The sequence below is a fragment of the Megalobrama amblycephala genome, linkage group LG19 (assembly GCF_018812025.1).
Source record: "Megalobrama amblycephala isolate DHTTF-2021 linkage group LG19, ASM1881202v1, whole genome shotgun sequence".
In the NCBI taxonomy this organism is placed as follows: Eukaryota; Metazoa; Chordata; class Actinopteri; order Cypriniformes; family Xenocyprididae; genus Megalobrama; species Megalobrama amblycephala.
The window spans coordinates 19,571,440-19,590,886 of record NC_063062.1 but is presented as its reverse complement, the minus strand read 5'-3'; the positions used below and the strand labels follow the sequence as shown (position 1 = coordinate 19,590,886).

The 19,447-nt window shown below is 36.2% G+C and overlaps 1 protein-coding gene across 13 annotated transcripts in view; it reads right to left on the bottom strand.

Annotated features, from left to right (window-relative positions):
- c2cd5 (C2 calcium dependent domain containing 5) overlaps nucleotides 1–19,447 on the bottom strand; it is a 53,801-nt gene that overhangs the window by 10,574 nt on the left and 23,780 nt on the right. For 8 of the 13 annotated variants that reach the window (XM_048168088.1, XM_048168078.1, XM_048168077.1 and 5 more), the window contains 4 exons: nucleotides 13,720–13,834; nucleotides 11,476–11,643; nucleotides 763–954; nucleotides 64–250 (listed from right to left, as the gene is read on the bottom strand). In XM_048168088.1, coding sequence (XP_048024045.1) covers nucleotides 64–250; nucleotides 763–954; nucleotides 11,476–11,643; nucleotides 13,720–13,834 — 662 coding nt within the window. The remainder of the gene's footprint in view (nucleotides 1–63; nucleotides 251–762; nucleotides 955–11,475; nucleotides 11,644–13,719; nucleotides 13,835–19,447) is intronic. The other 5 variants (XM_048168080.1, XM_048168089.1, XM_048168086.1 and 2 more) reach the window with 1 other exon arrangement.

Genomic DNA, 19,447 nt, shown 5'->3' with positions numbered 1-19,447 from the left:
AGGACAAACAGTCATATTTATTGAAGTAAACACATTGAGCATTATGGGTAATAGCACACTGACCGCCATTCCTAGCAGCATGGTCTCTCCCACGCTGATTTGGATACGCAGACCGAACAAAGCATTCATGCCCCGTAGCTTCAATTTGTTCATCAGCTGGGTGTGGAGCTCGTACTCTAGGAACGGCAGAAGATTGCTAATGGATGTGGCGTTCCCCTCTCCCTGGGCCTTCTTTTTAGTCCGACACAGCCTACAGTGGGGTGGAGATGCAAAGAATACCCAGATGACCTATTACATTTGCCAAACTGCACAGTTTACAACCAGAACATACTGTGAGAAACACTGTATTCCACAATGCAACACATTTGACCTGAGCTTCACCCGAAGTCTTAACTAATTATTCACTTGAGACACTTTAAAAAAAATTCACGGAAATGCAACGTTGTGATGTTACAAAGTCATAAAACAATACTGCATACTACTAAGGCTTAACGATTTGGGGGAAAATCTAATAGAGTTTTTTTTTCTATAAAAAATTATTATATTATTATTATATTATTATTATTATTATTATTATTATTATTAAATAAAATATTAAAACAAGAAATATTCATATTGTAATATTTCACTATTCACAATTATTTAAGAAAATAATAATAATAATAACTTAAGAGCCATTTATAGCTTTTTTGTTGCACTATAATGTGCAGTATGCAGTACAATAATATTTCAATTGGACAGGATGTTATGTGCAGTTTCTACCTGGCCTGAATCAGGCAGCCCTTCCCCGTGACGTTGGCTTCAGTAGGCAGGTCGATCGTGGTAAAGAGGACATCGGGCACTTTGTAGCGGCGACAGCAGCAGCAATAGGTCAGCTGAGCAGGAAATGGTATATTCAACTCATCATATGGTATGTGACAGAACCCACAGCCAGGGGGAGCCACCTCCTCAAATCTTACAGAAATAAATACTGCAATTAGTACATAAACAACAACACAAGAGCACACACAGACTCAGCCAGCCATAAACAGAAGAAAACTATCTTTACATACTGTAAGCGTACAAATTTGTTAAGATTATTTTTTAACATAAAACATACATATTCAGAGACAGCCAAATGTTTTAGCCCCTTTGTTATTAAGTCTTTAGGACTTTGGTTAGTAGCTATAAAAACAGTCCTCAGCAAACATATACACAGACACACACACACACACACCGATTTAATTAGTATTGTTTAGTATTGAGATTAAAGGAAAAGTTCACCCAAAATGAAATTTAAGTCATGATTTACTTACAATTATGTTGTTCCAAATCTGTTTGATTTTTAACCTCAACATGAAATCAAAACTGACAATAAACAAAATCAAGTTGCACCCTATATTTTTTCTCATTATTACTGAAGCTACGGCACCAAGGAGAAATTTCAGTTAAAAAGACTTTTTTGTTAAAGTCATGATGAAATGGAAGTACCAACAGATCTTTTCTTATGTATTATGATATTGTGTATTCAAGTGTAACTATTGAAAAAGAAAAAAATAGAGGCTGTTATTTGGTTCAATGCATTGATTGTTTATCCACCTTATTCTTATGCCCCATGACGCTTTGCGTGAATTATGGGTGTAACTTCCATTAGGCTGTAAACAATAAGTGAAAGTTAAAATTAATATATTTACTTTCCATTAAATATATTAATGGCTAAAGTCTGATTACACTGTATACACGAACAGGCCTACAATAATATGTGAGCAACATGTATGTACATGTTTGTATTTTTGAGAAAATGTCTATACGTGGTTATCGAAAAAACGAAAAATTAAGTCACTGAAATAAGGCCATATAACACAGTAAACATTTGTTCACAAGACTTTTGAGAAGTCAATCTTGTAGCCTAGACTAGTTATTTTTTCCAAAACAAAGTGAAAATCATCCTGCCCACTCATTCACATAAAAATATATTGATTTAAATTTTTAAAGACTTTTTTGTTTAGCACGGCCATATGCATGGTGGCATGGAGGCGTGTATCATCATGAATAATGATGTCATTCAGACCTGGGAAGACAATGACCCCTCCCCTAATGAGTCTATCAGTGAGGAATGTGACAGAGGGAACTACAAGAAAGAATGTGAGGACAAAAGAAATCAGTGTGCTATATATATACATATATAGTTTGTAGTTTATTTAGAATATAGGTAACAATATAATCCAAATATTAATGAGGGTCAAAAGCACATTCTGAGTACACAGTCATACCCGGAAACAAATCCTGTTCAAATAAATAATTGAACATAACATACCTGGCATTTCCAAGGTATTAGATGTTTCTGTGCACTGGAGAAAAAAAAAAACTTCCCTGCTTCAACTCACCTTCACCATACTCATACAAAATATCAGTCCAGTACAGCACAATGATGCTCACATTTAGGGCTGGGCGATATGACCAAAATCTTATATCACGATATGAGTAATTTTATATTACGATAACGACATATATCAGGATATAGTTATTTTTACTTTAAATAAGATTTTTATGATATCAAAATTTTCCATATCATTGAAATTTCATAATTATCATCAATTTCAATATAATTAAAAAAATTAATACTAGCCTAAAAAATCTCTCAAGCTTACTGAAGACAAATAAACTGTGATAAAGAAAGTACCTTTACCTTTAAGACTGACTGCACCGATCCATTAACTCGAGCCTTGTCTTTCTCAACTGTACCTTCACTTAACACATAAATGGCTCTGTTTACTTGCAAATACATGGTCACTTTGGCACATAGGTATGTGTATTTAACTGTTCAAGCCCAATTAGGCATCAAAAAGCACTCAGTTCAGTCCTCACGTGCTCTATGAGCAGCGACTTCATGTCACACGTCAATTCGTCTGAGAAACAGTCTCTCAGAGAGCGCGTGCATATGCTGAAATGAGTTGTCTTTGACTGCTAATTGCACTTAAACGGTTTAAAACAACTTGTTTTTAAACCGCAATGCTTAAAAACTCATGCAAATTACAAGCTTTCGTGACCACGCAGCACAGCAACCTCACGCGACAGAGACGATCCAAAATCTCTACCAGTTAACAAATATCTACCGGCTAATCGTGTCTACCAGTATAGTCGTCGCCCACCCCTACTTGTTGTGCTTAATACACTTTAACATCGAGCACGTCTCTAATTTGCGATCACCTTCTGAGAGAGGCAGGATTCATGCACGCACTTTGGCAGTATGCCAGTCAGCATGAGTGCTGCACCGAGTTCCTTTTCAGGATAAATTCCACTTATAACTCTTTTAACATCAAGCATGTCCCGCTCTTTATATTCTCATTCATGCATTTTATCATTCTGAAGTGTCAATAGTGCAATATATTTACATACTACAATATATACGATATAGCAAAATCTCTAACGATAAACATTTTATTTTTTTGGTAATGATATATATTGTCATATCGCACAGCCCTACTCACATTTGTCCATTTGACTCTCTGACCTTTTGCATTTGCCCTTGCAGCCTCAGCATTTGTGTGCACAGACCTGAGACAACACTCTCAGAAAAAAACAGAGTCAGGGGAGAGTTTGTGGTCCAGGTTCACATGCAGGCCGGTATCTGGGTCACTGTCATTCTCACATCTGAATAAATAAATAAATAAAACATTTGTGAGCATGCTGATGACAAAATATCAAATATAGTATTAACATTAATACACTCATAAAAAATATAATTTTTTTTAATGTCATACAAGCATGCATGTATTATTGCGAACAAAAGCTTCTTTGATGAGGCAGTATTTTACAGTGAGCACTTTATAAACTATCCAAAACAGGCCAATGAAATCTTGTCTAAACATTAAAGGCAGGGTAGGTAAGAAATTTTGTTCCAAATTTGTTTAAACTTTCTATATATATACATGCATAATTAAAATGTAAGAACTCTGATAAAAAGAGTATAAAAATCGAGTGACTCTAGACCGTTTAATCTGTATTAAACACAGCTCATTATTTCCATCCGGGACGAAACATAGGATTGGCTTAGGCGGCTGTCACTCTCTCGCAACCATGGCAACCACCCTTTTGCCACACATGACCTGCCCACTTGCGCGCGCACGTTTGATTTGGGGAATCCAAGAGGCAAGGATCCTAGGAATACCAAAACAATGGTAGAGAAACAGCAAGCTAAATTCACAGTATCGGCCTATGCAGTTAGTGTAGGCAAACCAGGCAAAAAAAGGAAGACAGTAACAGTACAAGAAAAGGCAATGAACAAAAAGTCTTTGGATAAACAAAGAAATAAAACGCGAGTTAATATCGGCATGGCTCTCCAGCGATGGCGAGAACTGAGGGAACTCAAGGGGCTGAAAAGTGACTCCTTGATGGCTTTATTTCTGCTGGACAGGTAAATCTTTCTTTTTGTATTTTGATCATACGTATTTTTTTGTTTATTTTTTCATGACGCATGTGTCATTAGCACACGTAGCTGCGTAATATAGCTAACATAACATTACTTAGCGAGCCGTAGTAGAGACGATAAATAATGATAGCTATAGTGTTGAATTGTGCATAATTTTACCCTCTGTCTAACTCTTTTACCATGTTCACCTGTAAGTTTACCTGCACGTTTTTTTTCGCCTTTGTTTTGTTTTTATATTCTCTACCTATGTTTACTGATGTCTTTATCTTGTATCTGTGTGTGTCCTACACACTTTGTTGTATGTGTGTGTTATTATTTTGTGTCTGCAATGCAGTTGTGAGTTGATATTTGAGTGTATGTTACTCTGTTGATCTGTAGAACAACGTATATGTTATGAATCTTACACGAAATTCATCTTCATCACAGTGTAAATGATGGTAATGGAAAAACGTGTATCATGCAACCTGTTTTTAGCTTTGCCTTATAGATAACTAGCTCGTTAGCGAATCAAAAAATATATATTTTAAACTTTACCAATATCAATATGCTAGCTTGATAGTGAGTACTAAAATACATCTTGTTTGTTTATCTTCATAATTATAAAGTTATTTTTATTACATGTGATTCTCACATGATGTCACTACATGCACTGTGCTCCTTCCTCTCCGCTCGTCTCAGGTAAATAATGCGTCTTCCAGCTCAGTGGTCGGAGTCGCACGTTCATGCGTTTTGGGGGCGTGGCTTTGGAAGGAGCCCAGAAGGGAGGGGGTGGAGTGAATGGAAATAATGAGCTGTCTTTAAAACAGTCGTGAGAGGTCTACAGACACTCGATTTTTATACTTTCTTTTTCAGAGTACTTACATTTTAATTATGTATTGATATATAAATAAAGTTTAAACAAATTTTGAAAAAAAAAAATTTATACATTTTTTTGCCTACCCTGCCTTTAATATTACTTTTATAACATAATATATATAATTTATGTTATATTATAGAGCAGTGGTTCTCAAACATTTTAGAGTGGAGTACCCCCTGAGGCATTTAACATCTTTATGCGTACCCCCTTTCTTCCACTTAGACCTCAGTCACACCTTTTCCATTAAGGGTGCGTTCACACTTGTAGTTCGGTTCGTTTGGTTCATTTGGTCCGGACCAAAGAAGAAAAAAAAAAACATTTAGTTCTGGTCCGGTAAGCGTTCACATTGGCAATTTTATCACCGAACCAAAAGATACTGAACCTTAAGTCATAGGGATACATTCACAACGTGATTGGTCGGATTTGATGACGTATTGCCTATTTTGAGACGGAACTTACCGAACATCCAAAACAATGCTGTTTTCTGAGGTAAATGCGCTCGTTGTGTGTGCGTAGCGGTGCGTAGCCTGCATGTGATGGTATTTTAGCCAGCTGGGAACTCATGAAGAGCTTATAAAATGTGTAAAGTTGTCAAAACACCGGCGGGAATCCCTCCGTCACACACACAAATGATCTGCTGCATGGAGACGCGCGTCTGATGCCTGTCATGGGCAAACTCGCGACTATGACAAGAAAAACCGACATGCGTGAGGATTCTGTCCTTTTTAGGGTCTTGTCTTCCTGTTTTTGGTTCGGTTACATGTCTTTGGTCCGTGTTGCGTTCATATATCATTCGAACCGCACCAGAGTTCGTTTGGAAGCAGACCGAGACCCATCTTTTCAGCGGTCTCGGTCCGCTTGTTTGGTGCGCACCAGGGTTCGGATGGCAGCGTTCACATATGTTCAAATGAACCGCACTATCCGAGCAATCGCACCAGGGTTCGTTTTAATCGAACCAAACATGAAGTGTGAACGCACCCTAAGAGACAATAGTTGCCCCCTTAAATTGATTTTCCAGTGTATTTTTTACCTTTATAAATACCTTTTTAAAATAAATAATGTTTTAAATAAAAAGGTTCAATAGAGAAATATGCATTGATGGTAAAAACTAAGTAATATTTTTCAATTTTCAACTAAAACCACCAGTAGACGGCAGTAAGTCACTGTCTTAGTAAGTGAATCATTGAGTCATTCATTCATTCAGTAACAATGCAAGTGGCTGTATTTATGAATGGCTCATTGAATCTTTGACTCAATTTGTTCAAAGCCACAGATTCATTCAGAAAACACCACTGCGTGTTGCATTTCTTCTGTGGCTTTCGTTGGAACTATTATTTCGTTGCAAAATTGAGCAAACAACACTGACAATACTCCATTTAAAATGTTTATCACTTAATATTCACTTTAAATTTTTTTTGTTTAACTGATAAAATCAATGTCACATTTGCAATTGTGTGGATATTTGGGGAAAAATTGCATTCTTGCTCGTATAATATATTATCAACATTATAAACAAGAACTCAAAAGGATTTTGTATCGAAGAGAGTTTGAGTCTTAAATCGAGCACAGCCTGTGTTCTATAGGCTTTTTGTTCTTGATGCTAGTAAGTGCTAAATCCCTACTTTTACAAAGGTACATTGTCTTAGCGATTTGCTAAGACAGCATACTCTGCAAGCAACATATTTGCACGCTGCTTGTATGGATGCAGTCAGTTTTGACCACAAAAGATTGGATGTTATGCATTTACGACATTTTGCCTGTATATAATATTTGCTTGGTTTTAATGTTATTTTAAGGTGGGGTAGAATTAAATTAATGGCAAAACTCGTACCCCCTCGTCACCTCACGTTCCCTCAGGGGTACGCGTACCGCAGTTTGAGAACCACTGTTATAGAGCTCATAAATGTTCATCCTACAGTTTAATATGTTGCTTATAACAAAGACATTTTATATTTTAACAAAGAACATCGATTTCTCTCCTCTCTAAGTATAGCAATATAGTTCGGGAGCCAAACTGTACGTCAATATGTACGTTTATGTAAAAAAAAAATAATATATATATATATATATATATATATAGCACTTACCCATTAAATATATCCTCGGTTGGATCAAGTTGCTCCTCAAAATGAAACTGAAAACCACAATCGTTCTCTTCTTCTTAACTAAAATCTTCAATGGTTTTTCACTGCATCCCAAAACGATGTAAAGTAAATGAATCTGATGAAACTTGATGCGTTCAATTGTTTGATGTGAGTGTTGACTCTGTTTGCATGGGTCGATTCAGATCATTACCTTAGGAATAGAGCGTTCTGGCTGTAGGTGTGTTCACATTAGCGGTAATTAGGTCACACGCAAACAAACGGACATTTCTCTTTTTTCATACAGATTTCATAAAGAAAGAATATTGTTTAGTTTTGAATTAGATAATTTAAAAGCAGCCACTTAAGTGTTTCTACAGATGTATTGTTCATGTCTGTGTGACAAGTATTCGCTGAGTTTTGTTTCATTTTGTTTTGTTTCTCCTATTTTGTTTCAAAATACAGTAGTCAACATTTGAAGTTGTCCTAAGAACTAAGTTGTCCTAAGAAGAAGGTTTTAGGACAACTTTGATGAAAGGTTTTGATCCACTTCAAATATTGACTACTATAGTTCATAGAGCAGCAGAAAGCACACCCGGTTTGTTTTCTTTATTTTACAAAAGCACAATGTTTTGCTTTGATTGTAAGTGGACACGTATAAAAGTAGTATAAAATAATGTATTGCTTTTATCTGTATGACTATAAATAACTAAGTATTTTAAGTCAAATTTGCTGCTAGGTGGAAAAAAATCCACCAAAATGCACCGGCGCGTTCATCGACCCAGAGGGTTACTAACCGTGGGAATGCATCGTTACAGTCTGTGAAAAGGGTCCATTATTAATAAATATAAATATTGCTCAATAAATCCTTTGATATCCATGCTGCGATTTTAAATTGCTTTTGCGCTCATCCTGTCTTTATTAAAATAAAATTTAATTTTAATTAAAATTAAAAATGTTAATTTCATGCCCTTTTTGCAGTTTGATACAACATGAGGGAGAGAGTTAATTATCAATTTTTTATTTTTTTTGGGTGAACTATTCCTTTAAAAGCCCCTTTTATGGTGTTAAATGATGGACAAAACAGCACAAGTGCATAAACATAGCACACAAGTGAATTACAGTAGTGTGAGCACAGCGACAAAGCTCGCACATAAAATGAAAACCTGCAGAAATCACAAATCCAAATTTTTTTTGGCTTTTGGTTTTAACATTTACAGTACATTCATCACCCCACCCCTTTGATGGCACATATATATATATATATATATATATATATATATATATATATATATATATATATAGTTGTCAGTTGTCCTCATTGTGAAAAGATGGATCTCAATATCATACAGTCACTGCTGGAAATGCTGGAAAACTGAAGAATTTGCAGGACCTGTAGGATTTTCTTAAGAATGTTGGTCAGTTTAAATGGTTTAAATGTTCAGGACAAACAAGAGACTCATGAACAACCATCACAAAACATAAAAACAGTCGTGGATCATCCAGGTAACCACACACAGTATTAAGAATCAAGGGTATGTACATTTTTGAACAGGTCATTTTTATAAATTCAGCTATTTTTTGACTATATGTAAACATCTTTTATGCAAAATATCTTATTCAGGACAGTAGTAAATAAAAAAGAACACACATTTTGCATGATCCCTCTCATTTTGTCAAAATAATTAACATTTTGCAGATTCTGCAAGGGGTATGTAAACTTTTGAGCACAACTGTATAGTAAAACATCATCCGCATATAATGAAATTTTATGCTCCGTACCATGTCATGAATACATTTAAAGTTAGAAGACTGACGGAGCGCTGTAGCCAAAGGTTCAACTGATATGGTAAATAACAAGGGGGAGAGAGGGCATCCCTGCCTGGTGCCTCGGTGTAAAGGGAAATACTAAGAGTAAACATTGTTTGTGCACACTGAAGCTACCGGGTAAACATATAACAATCTAATCCATGAGATTAAGTCTGCAGGAAAGCCAAACTGTCTAAGAGAGTAAAAACGGTATTCCCACTCTACTCTGTCGAACGCCTTTTCAGCATCTAGAGAGATTACTGCTTCATTTTGGTCAGGGGGAGAATTTGTTTATATTACATTATATAGGCGTAGTAAAATTATTTTATAGGGTTACGGCCTCAAATAAATCCTGTTTGATCATTTGAAATTATAGTAGGAAGAATGGGTTCTAGGCACAATGCAAAAATTTTGGATAAAATTTTGAAATCTACATTCAAGAGCGAAATTGTCCTGTATGATTCGCAATGAGTAGGATCTTTGCCTTCCTTTAGGAGAAGGGAAATTGAGGCCTGCTTAAGTGTTAAAGGAAGAATTCCTGTATTGAAGGACTCATTATAAACTGCCACAAGAAGTGGACCCAGCAAGGTTACAAACTTCTTATAAAACTCTATTGGGAAACCATCAGGCCCTGGAGCTTTACTACTCAGGATTATAGTTGGTAAATCTATTTTCTTAAAAAAGGAGTCTAAAATTGCAGTATCATTAGGATACTCTGAAGTATATAAAGTAGAATAAAAATAAACTAAATTGTCATTTATATCCTGTAGAGTATATGCCATAGATCCAGATGGGGACTTAATTTGGGTTATCATTTTTGAATTATTTAATTGAAGAGACTGGAAAGCTAATAATTTACTGTCCCCAAATTCATAAAATATGTGCCAGGTTTTCAATAGTCTCTTTTCTTCAAGTGAGATTGACAGCAAATTATATTCGGACTGGAGACTTGTTCTTTCTTTATATAAGCAAGGAGCAAGGAGAGATAGCATACTGTTCATCCAGCTTGTTAATAGCTTCTGAATTATCCCTGAGCTCGAAGAGTTCTTGCTTTTTAGCATAAGAGGAGAAAGAAATAATTTTGCCCCGAAGGTATGCTTTTAATGCCTCCCATAATATAGATCTTGATATATCATGGGCGTCATTCAGCTCCTAATAAATCTTTATCTCTTTGGTTAGATAAGCTATGAATTCTTTGTCTGCCAAAAGCAAAGGATTTAGTCTCTAGGGCTTAAAGGAAGAATACTGAGTTGTTAAGCTAAGCACAAATGGGAAAGGGGCATGATCAGATATAACAATGCTATGATACATACTGGATGAGACAAAAGGCACAAGATTCTTATCGATTAAAAGAAAAAATCAATGCGGCTGTAAGAGTGCAAATCCCAAATTTGAGCATGAAAATATCAACACATTGCCAGGAGAAATAACAAAACCACGAGTCCTGACAGATCTTACATGCGCAGAACTATCCACAAGCACGAGTTCTGTTCTGCATATGTGCACAGATCTGAATGCACGCGCGAGCTGAAATCTTCATGCACACGAATGTTTTGACAGAGGGCAGTGTCCAAACCAGTGTTAACAAATGCTATTGGTTGCTGGCCTTCTCTGGAACTCTAATTTTGATTGGCTGCTTGTATTACATTAAAGGGATACATTTTCTTTCTGAGTTAATACATTTGTCTTAGTAGCCGTAAGATTCTTTTTGCACTGGAGCAGCAAGTTTCTATTAAGGCAAACATGATTAAGTTTCATAAATGCATGATGCTCGGGAGGCTAACAGCAAATTATAAATGGTCAGCTATGTCAAATAAAAGATGAAGGATGTGATATTAATGTTGTTCACTAGAGGGAGCCACAGGATAAGGAATCTTTTAAGCCTAATGCCTTTCTATCAGTTTCCATTTGAATGGAAATGCATAAATTATAGATAATTTGTGTAACTATGGTTTGTGTAACCTCGTTGTGTTTGCGCTCCGTCAAAACTGACTTGTGTCCGTGTAGAACAGAACTCATGCTTGTGGTCAGTTCGGCACGTCTGAAACCTGTCAGGACTCGTAGTTTTGTTATTTCTCATCACAATGTGTTGATCTGTGTGCACTATCATATTTTTTTTGTGCTTGAGTTTGGGATTTGCGATTTCTTCAGGTTTACATTTTATGTGCAAGCTTTGTCACTGCGCTCACACTGCTGTAATTTACTTGCACACTGTGTTTATGCACTTGCACTGTTTTGTCCATCATTTAACGCCATACCCTTAGCAGGGGGCCAAAGGTGTGTGTGTGTATATGTGCATGTGTGTGTCATTAACCTACCCTAATGATGCTGTACTACCCATATCCCCCTCGACCCTTTCTGACCCTGCAGAAAAGACAAGCGGTTGCCGTGACAACCTGTGATCGGTGTCCAACGGGCCGTCCTGCATGAAACGGGAGCTGAGGATCGCAGCAGTGCCTGATGCTGACAGAATACACACCTCCTCACTGCAAACACACATAAAAAGCACATAATCAGAGCGTTTCATCACAGAATGGGATGAGGAATCTGTTTTTGAGGATGTTTTCACATGCTTTTGGTAAAGATCCAAGTTAGTTTGATGTGAATTTAGCTCTTCTGGTTAGTAGGAAAGCCATGTATATCTTACATACACTCTTAAAAATTAAGTGCCCAATGAGACAAGAAATTTTTCCACTTTAACTCTTTCCCCGCCACTAACGGACTTTTCCATCAATCCATGTTTTCACTGTTATATGTAGGTGGCACTATTACGCACCTTCTGGAAGAGTACAGAATCTCTGGTTCAAAACACAGATGAAGAAGCAGAAATAAGTGATAGAAGCATTGCTTATGCACAGGTAAAATACCGCAATCATCAAACATTAAGAAGCATATAAATTAAAACTGCCTAATGTTACTTTAATGAAATGTCAGCCCAGGAAGAGGTATAGGAATGTGCAAGCTTTGGGGGTGTTGATGAACTCGATGTACTCCATTTATGTTTTGATTAGGGGTGTGCACAAATAGTCGAATATTCGAAATGTAATTAATATTCAAAAAATAAAAATACTATTCGAATTTTACTATGTTGATTTGCTGGCCGTAAATGCAATGAATCCATGATAAATCCTAAGCAGTTAAAACTCGCAGTTATAACTAAATGCACCGGGTGGCGCTGTGGAGTGTGTCTAACAAGTTTATTTCATTTGATCGTCACATAATGTTGTCGTCTGCCTCGCAAAGTTTGGAATTACTTAGATGAAAATGATCTTACAAAATGGATTAATGAAACTGAGTTATTATAATATCACCACCATATTGAGAAAGCACATGAAATCAAAACACCAGTCGAATGAGGAAAGACAGCTGTCCATCATCACGACAGGTAAGCGCAACTAAGTTATCCCAGAGTGAGCCAAGAAGATAACTTATCTGATAGCAAAATGATCCGAGACATATGCTTCCTTTAAATTTCGTCGAGGGAGATATATTTACGAACAGAAAACACAAAGTGCTACTGTTAGAAAATTAGCTTAGCACACCGTTATCTTTGTGTCTTCTGCAACGTCTGTCAGCGCAGCGCGTTCTCACCCGAGCATGTGGATATTGTCGTTTTTCTCAACATGAACATGTGAAACAATATAAACACAATAACCATATACTGAATCGAGTGTATATGTATGTTCTGTACCATAACTGGCGCTGTCTGCTTTATTAGCTTTTTCTCGTTCATGCTGCTTGAGCTTAAATGCTCTTTATATTTTTTGGTTTGCAAATATTGTTTTATGCTTTTTTAACTAAAAGAAAACCTTAATATATAACGTAAGCTTGTTGTGTATATTGCCTAATCATAAGCTTGTTCAGAAATGGTTACAAAATCTTGATGAATTAAAAAAAATAACGCCTTTCTCGTGACATCATTTAAATAAACGAATATTCGTTTTTTATGAGGCCAAATATTCGAATACAATATTTTGGAAAAATGCCCATCCCTAGTTTTGATCAGCTGAGAAAATCGCATTTTTGTCAAAGAAAGATTTCAGCTGTTCAGGATATAGTTTTTGACAAAAACGTGATTTTCTCAGCTTTTTGTTCATAATTGATAATGTGCATGTGCTAGTGTCATACACACAAAATAAACGCCAACAGGGCAATCCACAGGTATTAAAACAATGGCTCAACCAAGGGGCTTGGAAAACTTCCAAGTGATACTAAAGATGACTTAAAATTATTTCAAATAAGACAAAACGAGCATTTAAAGAAGCCAAAACAACTGTCAACAACTTTATTGAAAAACCTGGATATATGAGGAAGTCTAATTTTAAAAATGTTATTTCTAGACCTGGAGAGTTATGTAAATTAATAAAAATCATAAATATCTCTGGGCATTTTAATAATGAATACACGTTTCTACTTATGCCAAGTTCTAAAAATCAATCCTTTTCCAGTAAATCACAAAAATCTGAAAATAATGAGGTGCCTTCAAATATTGCTGTGGACAATGTGAAGCACTGTTTGAAAACATCCTCAGAGTTGTATCTGTGTGTGTGTTTGTTAAGTACCAGATGCTGGTGGACTCGCTGTACCCCACCACAGCGTGGCAGCCGAGAGCTTTGGCATGAGACTTTATTTCCTGACGGATCTCCTCCCACCACGCATCCCTTGTCTCTGGCTCGTCTGAAACAAACATATTTACAACATCACGCACATCGTTGGCACATAAACACCCCTCTTGCATTAACAGGATACTAGCCCTGTTAGCTGGTTTCTCAATGCTCCTAAATCTGGCACAACTCACAATTATGCACTTTCATGTATTTACTCTATATCAGGGATTTCCAAACTTTTTTGTCAGCTGAAACCCCTTTGATCTAAATTTTTACTTTAAGTATTTTCCCTGAGCTTTTAAAGGGTTAGTTCACACAAAAATGAAAATTCTGTCATTAATTACTCACCCTCATGTCGTTACAAACTCGTAAGACCTTTGTTTATCTTCTGAACACAAATGAAGATCTTTTTGATGAAATCTGAGAGCTTTCTGTCCCTCCATAGACAGCTACGCAATTGACACTTTGACGCTTCAAAAAGTTCATAAAGAGATCGTAAGAATGTCCATATGAATTGAGCGTTTTAGTCAAAATTTTCTGAAGAGACACAATCGCTCTTTTTTAATGATGAAAAGATTTAATTTAGGCTTTTTAACAAAAACATTCATTAACTCACATCAGTTGTGGTAAACAGAAGCTCAAGCATATTTGCTTCATGTGCGAGAACCAATGAGGTTCATTCTCGTGTGTTATGCAGTACATTTGAGCTTCCATAAGAGGTTTGTTCTTGCACATTGAGCAGGTGCGGTTGAGCTTGAGTTTTTGTTAGCTGTGAATAAAAGCCTAAAGCCTAACTGTCTATGGAGGAACAGAAAGCTCTCAGATTTCATCAAAAAGATCTTCATTTGAGTTCCGAAGATGAACGAAAGTCTTACAGGTTTGGAATGACATGAGGGTGAGTAATTGATGACTGAATTTTCATTTTTGGGTGAACTATACCTTTAAAATTAATATTTAAATAATTTAATAAAACATTTGTATATTTACGGTTCTCTGATGTTGGTTATTGGTCTTATGAAATGCAGGTAAACAAAATATTTGATCTTTTTTATTAAGTGTTTTGTTTTTACTTTCAAAATTATTTATTTATTTTTATAATTATTTATTTTTATGATCTAATTATTTGCTTTTTGTCAACTCACAAACCCCATGTAACTCCCCCATGAATCCCAGTTTTGGAAACCCTGCTCTATATCAATAATATGTTACATTTAATGTTTGAGTCCCATACTAAACAGTGTGTCTCCCAGAAAAAAATTCTGATTGTCAGAAGAATTAAGGCCCTTTCACACCAATGACAATCGATAACTATAAAGTTAAAGTTATAAAAATCATTCAAATTCTATGAGAATAGAAGTCCACACCACAACTATCAATAACAACACAAAGGAACAATATCGTTGAAATCTGATTTTTTTTCCAGCTGGGTAATGTTAAATACACTGACAGCCAATCAAAAGAGGACCAACTTTATAAAGCTTGAGCATTTACAGCAGCACATGACAAAACCTTACAGAGCGTTATCAAATGTTGGTGTGGATGCTAATATAGTTTTCATTATAGTTATTGTTCTGGTGTGAATGGGCCTTTAGGCCTGTTCCTCACCATTATTAAAGGGTTAGTTCAACCAAAAATGAAAATTCTGTCATTTATTACTTACCCTCATGCCGTTCCACACCCGTAAGACCTTCGTTAATCTTCAGAACACAAATTAAGATATTTTAGTTGAAATCCGAGGGCTCCGTGAGGCCTCCATAGGAGCAATGACACTTCCTCTCTCAAGATCCATAAAGGTACTAAAAACATATTTAAATCTGTTCATGTGAGTACAGTGGTTCAATATTAATATTATAAAGCGACGAGAATATTTTTGGAGCTCCAAAAAAAACAAAATAATGACTTATTTAGTGATGGCCGATTTCAAAACACTGTTTCAGGAAGATTCGGAGCACAAATGAATCAGTGTATCGAATCTGCTGTTTAGAGCACCAAAGTCACGTGATTTCAGCCGTTGGCAGTTTGACACGCGATCCGAATCATGATTCGATACACTGATTCATTTGTGCTCCGATGCTTCCTGAAGCAGTGTTTTGAAATCGTCCATCACTAAATAAGTCGTTATTTTGGGGGGTTTTTTGGTGCTCCAAAAATATTCTCGTCGCTTTATAATATTAATATTGAACCACTGTACTCACATGAACCGATTTAAATACGTTTTTAGTACCTTTATGGATCTTGAGAGAGGAAGTGTCATTGCTCCCTATGGAGGCCTCACGGAGCCATCGGATTTCAACTAAAATATCTTAATTTGTGTTCTGAAGATTAATGAAGGTTTTACGGGTGTGGAACGGCATGAGGGTGAGTAATAAATGACAGAATTTTCATTTTTGGGTGAACTATCCCTTTAAAGTCCCCCTGTGGTAAAAATCATGCTTTTAATGTTGTTTATATATCTATGTGGTGATTTTAATATGCTTTAAGACAAACCATGTGCAAATTCATAAGTCAGCACCATTGCTGAGTATTTTATATTTAAAACTGCAATGAAAAAAAAAAAGTATCAAACCCATGGTTTGAAATCTACCTTGTAACCAATCATGTCAATGTGCCGGCATATCATTAGCTTATCATTAACAATGACTGCTCTGAAGCAGGAGAGTCTCTAGAGGATATATCCTGGTATAACTGTCTGACTCGCAAAAAGGCTAATCATAATAATTATCGTTATGTGTCTGGTGTTGTAAACAGAGATACCATTGTACAGTGTTTACCTCAGTAAATTCACCGAGTGGATCTTTCGAGTTTGTGCGAGTGAGTGGAGGCGGGGCTAATTAGCATATTCATATATCCATGTATAATCAATGAGGCTAGGGTGTACATTCAAGCTATTTTAAGGCATGGAGATTTTTTTTCCACATGAAAAAATGTTTAAATGTGTTATTTTGGTGATCAAAGATGAGTTTTAAAGGACAAAATTATTGACTACAGGGGGACTTTAAAGGAAATATTCAACATAGCATCCTAGAAAATCGCTTTATTTTCTGTATAGAGTTTGGTTATGCATCAGAAAAAAAGTCAGTGTGAAAACACTATGTAATTAAGCAGCTGCTTGAGTATGTGGTGTGAAACAGGCCTTAAAACAGCATCAGAAATGTGTTTTATTAATTTAGTTGTGCAAAACGTATATATTTTTAAAGTGACAAATATCAAAATTGTCCTCAGAGCAAACCATGTGCTAAAGCAAACAAGGCTAGTACCTGACCTATTATCTCTCTCTCTCTCACACACTCACACATGCACGCACACGTGCTCACACTCTCTGAGAGCAAGGGGTTTTCACAAGAGCAAACTCCCCTGCCTGTTTACCACATACAAGGACAGGGCCGAGGGAATGAGGAAGATGAAAGTGATGGTGAAGACGAAGAGGTCAGTGGTGTGATTTGCCATTCTCCTGACTGACAGCTTTTATGAACTAATCTACAACAGTAGGCAGATCATTCCCCTGCTAGTGCAGTCATGCTTCCCAAAGGAGGACAAACTCCATCCTATCCTGGATAAACAGCCCACAGCAGGAGGGAGTTTGAACAATAACAGTAAAAAGAAAAGTGCACAGCATACAAGAGATCAGAAGCAGAAGAAAGTGCAAAAAATAAATAATGGTCTGATGCTCACCTTATCACTGCTGTAATATGATTCAAATCACTTGTGAACTGACTAGCAACTGAGCATTAAAATACACATTACAACAAAAGTCCAAAATGAACTTTCTTCTAAACTATCCAAGCATCCAATTTTTGTAACTATATATACAAATTGCTCTTAAGTCACTGAAAAAGTGCACAGGTGATCAAAAATAACTTTCCACCTCTGCCAATAAATAAAAATCTATAGATAAAATCTAGTGACCAATAGATATCCCTTTAGGCCAAGAATTTAATTATATTATAATATTAAATTATATTACTTAATACATTTATTTAAATTATTTTTATACCTATGAAAATATATATTTTTCATTATCATTATCATTTTTGACCTTGACCAAAACCAATTTTTACTCAAACATTTTAATTATAGATTCTTCATTTTGGACTCTGCTGCCAGCTGTTTACAGTTCCTAAGTAATGTTAAACTTTCTGCGATTTCCATTATCAAAAAACACACCAAAAGTTGCATTAATGAAAAATAAGAGCAAAAATATTCAGTCAAGAAACCAAAAGTATTTAAATAAAGTAAAAATCCCCTACCGACAAGTACGAACCCAGACATTACCTACAGTACAAATCAGTATCATCAGAACACGTGATGTCAGGGGACACAATCATAATCCATAATGTATGAATTCTTTTTACTTTAGTACAGGGAAGCAACAATGACCACAGAGGAAACAGCACTGCCAAGCGCACAGAGGTCATGAGACAATTCATGACTGAAAAGTAGAACATTGCCTAAGTCCACTTCTCTGGATTGGTAATCAAGTGGTCAAGTGATTAGGGAGCAGGGGAAGCTGAGGAAGGGGTCAGGTGAAGCGCAGTCAGCAGATCAAGGAATGATCGGCCAGAGCAGAGAACAGCCACGCATCCAGCTAAAGCATGCAATGCAACAGCTGCCCGACACACGTTCATTCAGAAGCACAGCGCATGGCAGCTCATGCAACACTCACTACTGAGAAAAAGCATTAGTTTATATGTGCGAGCCTGTGTATATTTAAGATTTTCTGTGTAAAGACTAGAACATAAGCATAAATGATTCCTTTTACACACTTAATTCATTTTTATTAAATGTATTTGTAATCACTCTTGACAAAAATCAATGAGCTAAGATCTTCTTTACTGTGAATATGCTTGGAATAAAAAATATTCAACATATTAAAAGAAAAAGTTCACCTAATTTTAAAATGTTGTCATTTATTTACCCTCATGTTGTTCGAAACCGTTATGCTTTTCCTAAAATCTTGTTTTGCATTCCATGAAATAAATTACAGTCGTTATTCGATAAAAATCTACTCTCTTGGCGGAAGTACCCACTTTTTGGCATGTTTGCACCACAGGAACTGGGAATGATTTTAATTATAAGAATGCCTTTTGGGGGGACTAAATTAGCTCCTACTGGAGAGGGGTCTAACCCAGCAATAGGAATAGCAATTGGAACTACCAGTGACTTAAGTGTACATAAAGGGCTTTTCCCGAGAACTAAATTTTCCTGGTTGCGTTCGCACCGCCAGTAGGAACTCTGACGTGACATAAGCCGCACTCTCATTCTCCTTCTTCAGTTTCCTGTCTAATATGTTATTTAGATTGAACTGTTATACAAAGAAAGTTAACAGCATTAGCATTTACCGTGTGGCTGATGCCCAATGTCACTAGCTGAGCAGAAATACATAATCATGTTTCGCTTGGTCCCCTCAAAGTCGTGTTGGATTATCTCCTCAAGTGTAAAGGTTGAGAGGTCCATCTATCACTGTTTTCTATGTTTGTAGAGTTAGTTTGTGGAGTATATATAGGCTATAACCTGTGTGTGTGCACGGCTTTTTTAGAAACAAGTGCTGGTGTTTCACATGCGTTTGGCCAATCAGCATACACACATCACTGGAGGTTCCTATTGTGCTGGCCCTGGGTTAGACCCAACTCAAAAGAATGAGCTAATTTAGTTCCCCCAAAAAGCGTTCATTGAATTAAACTTG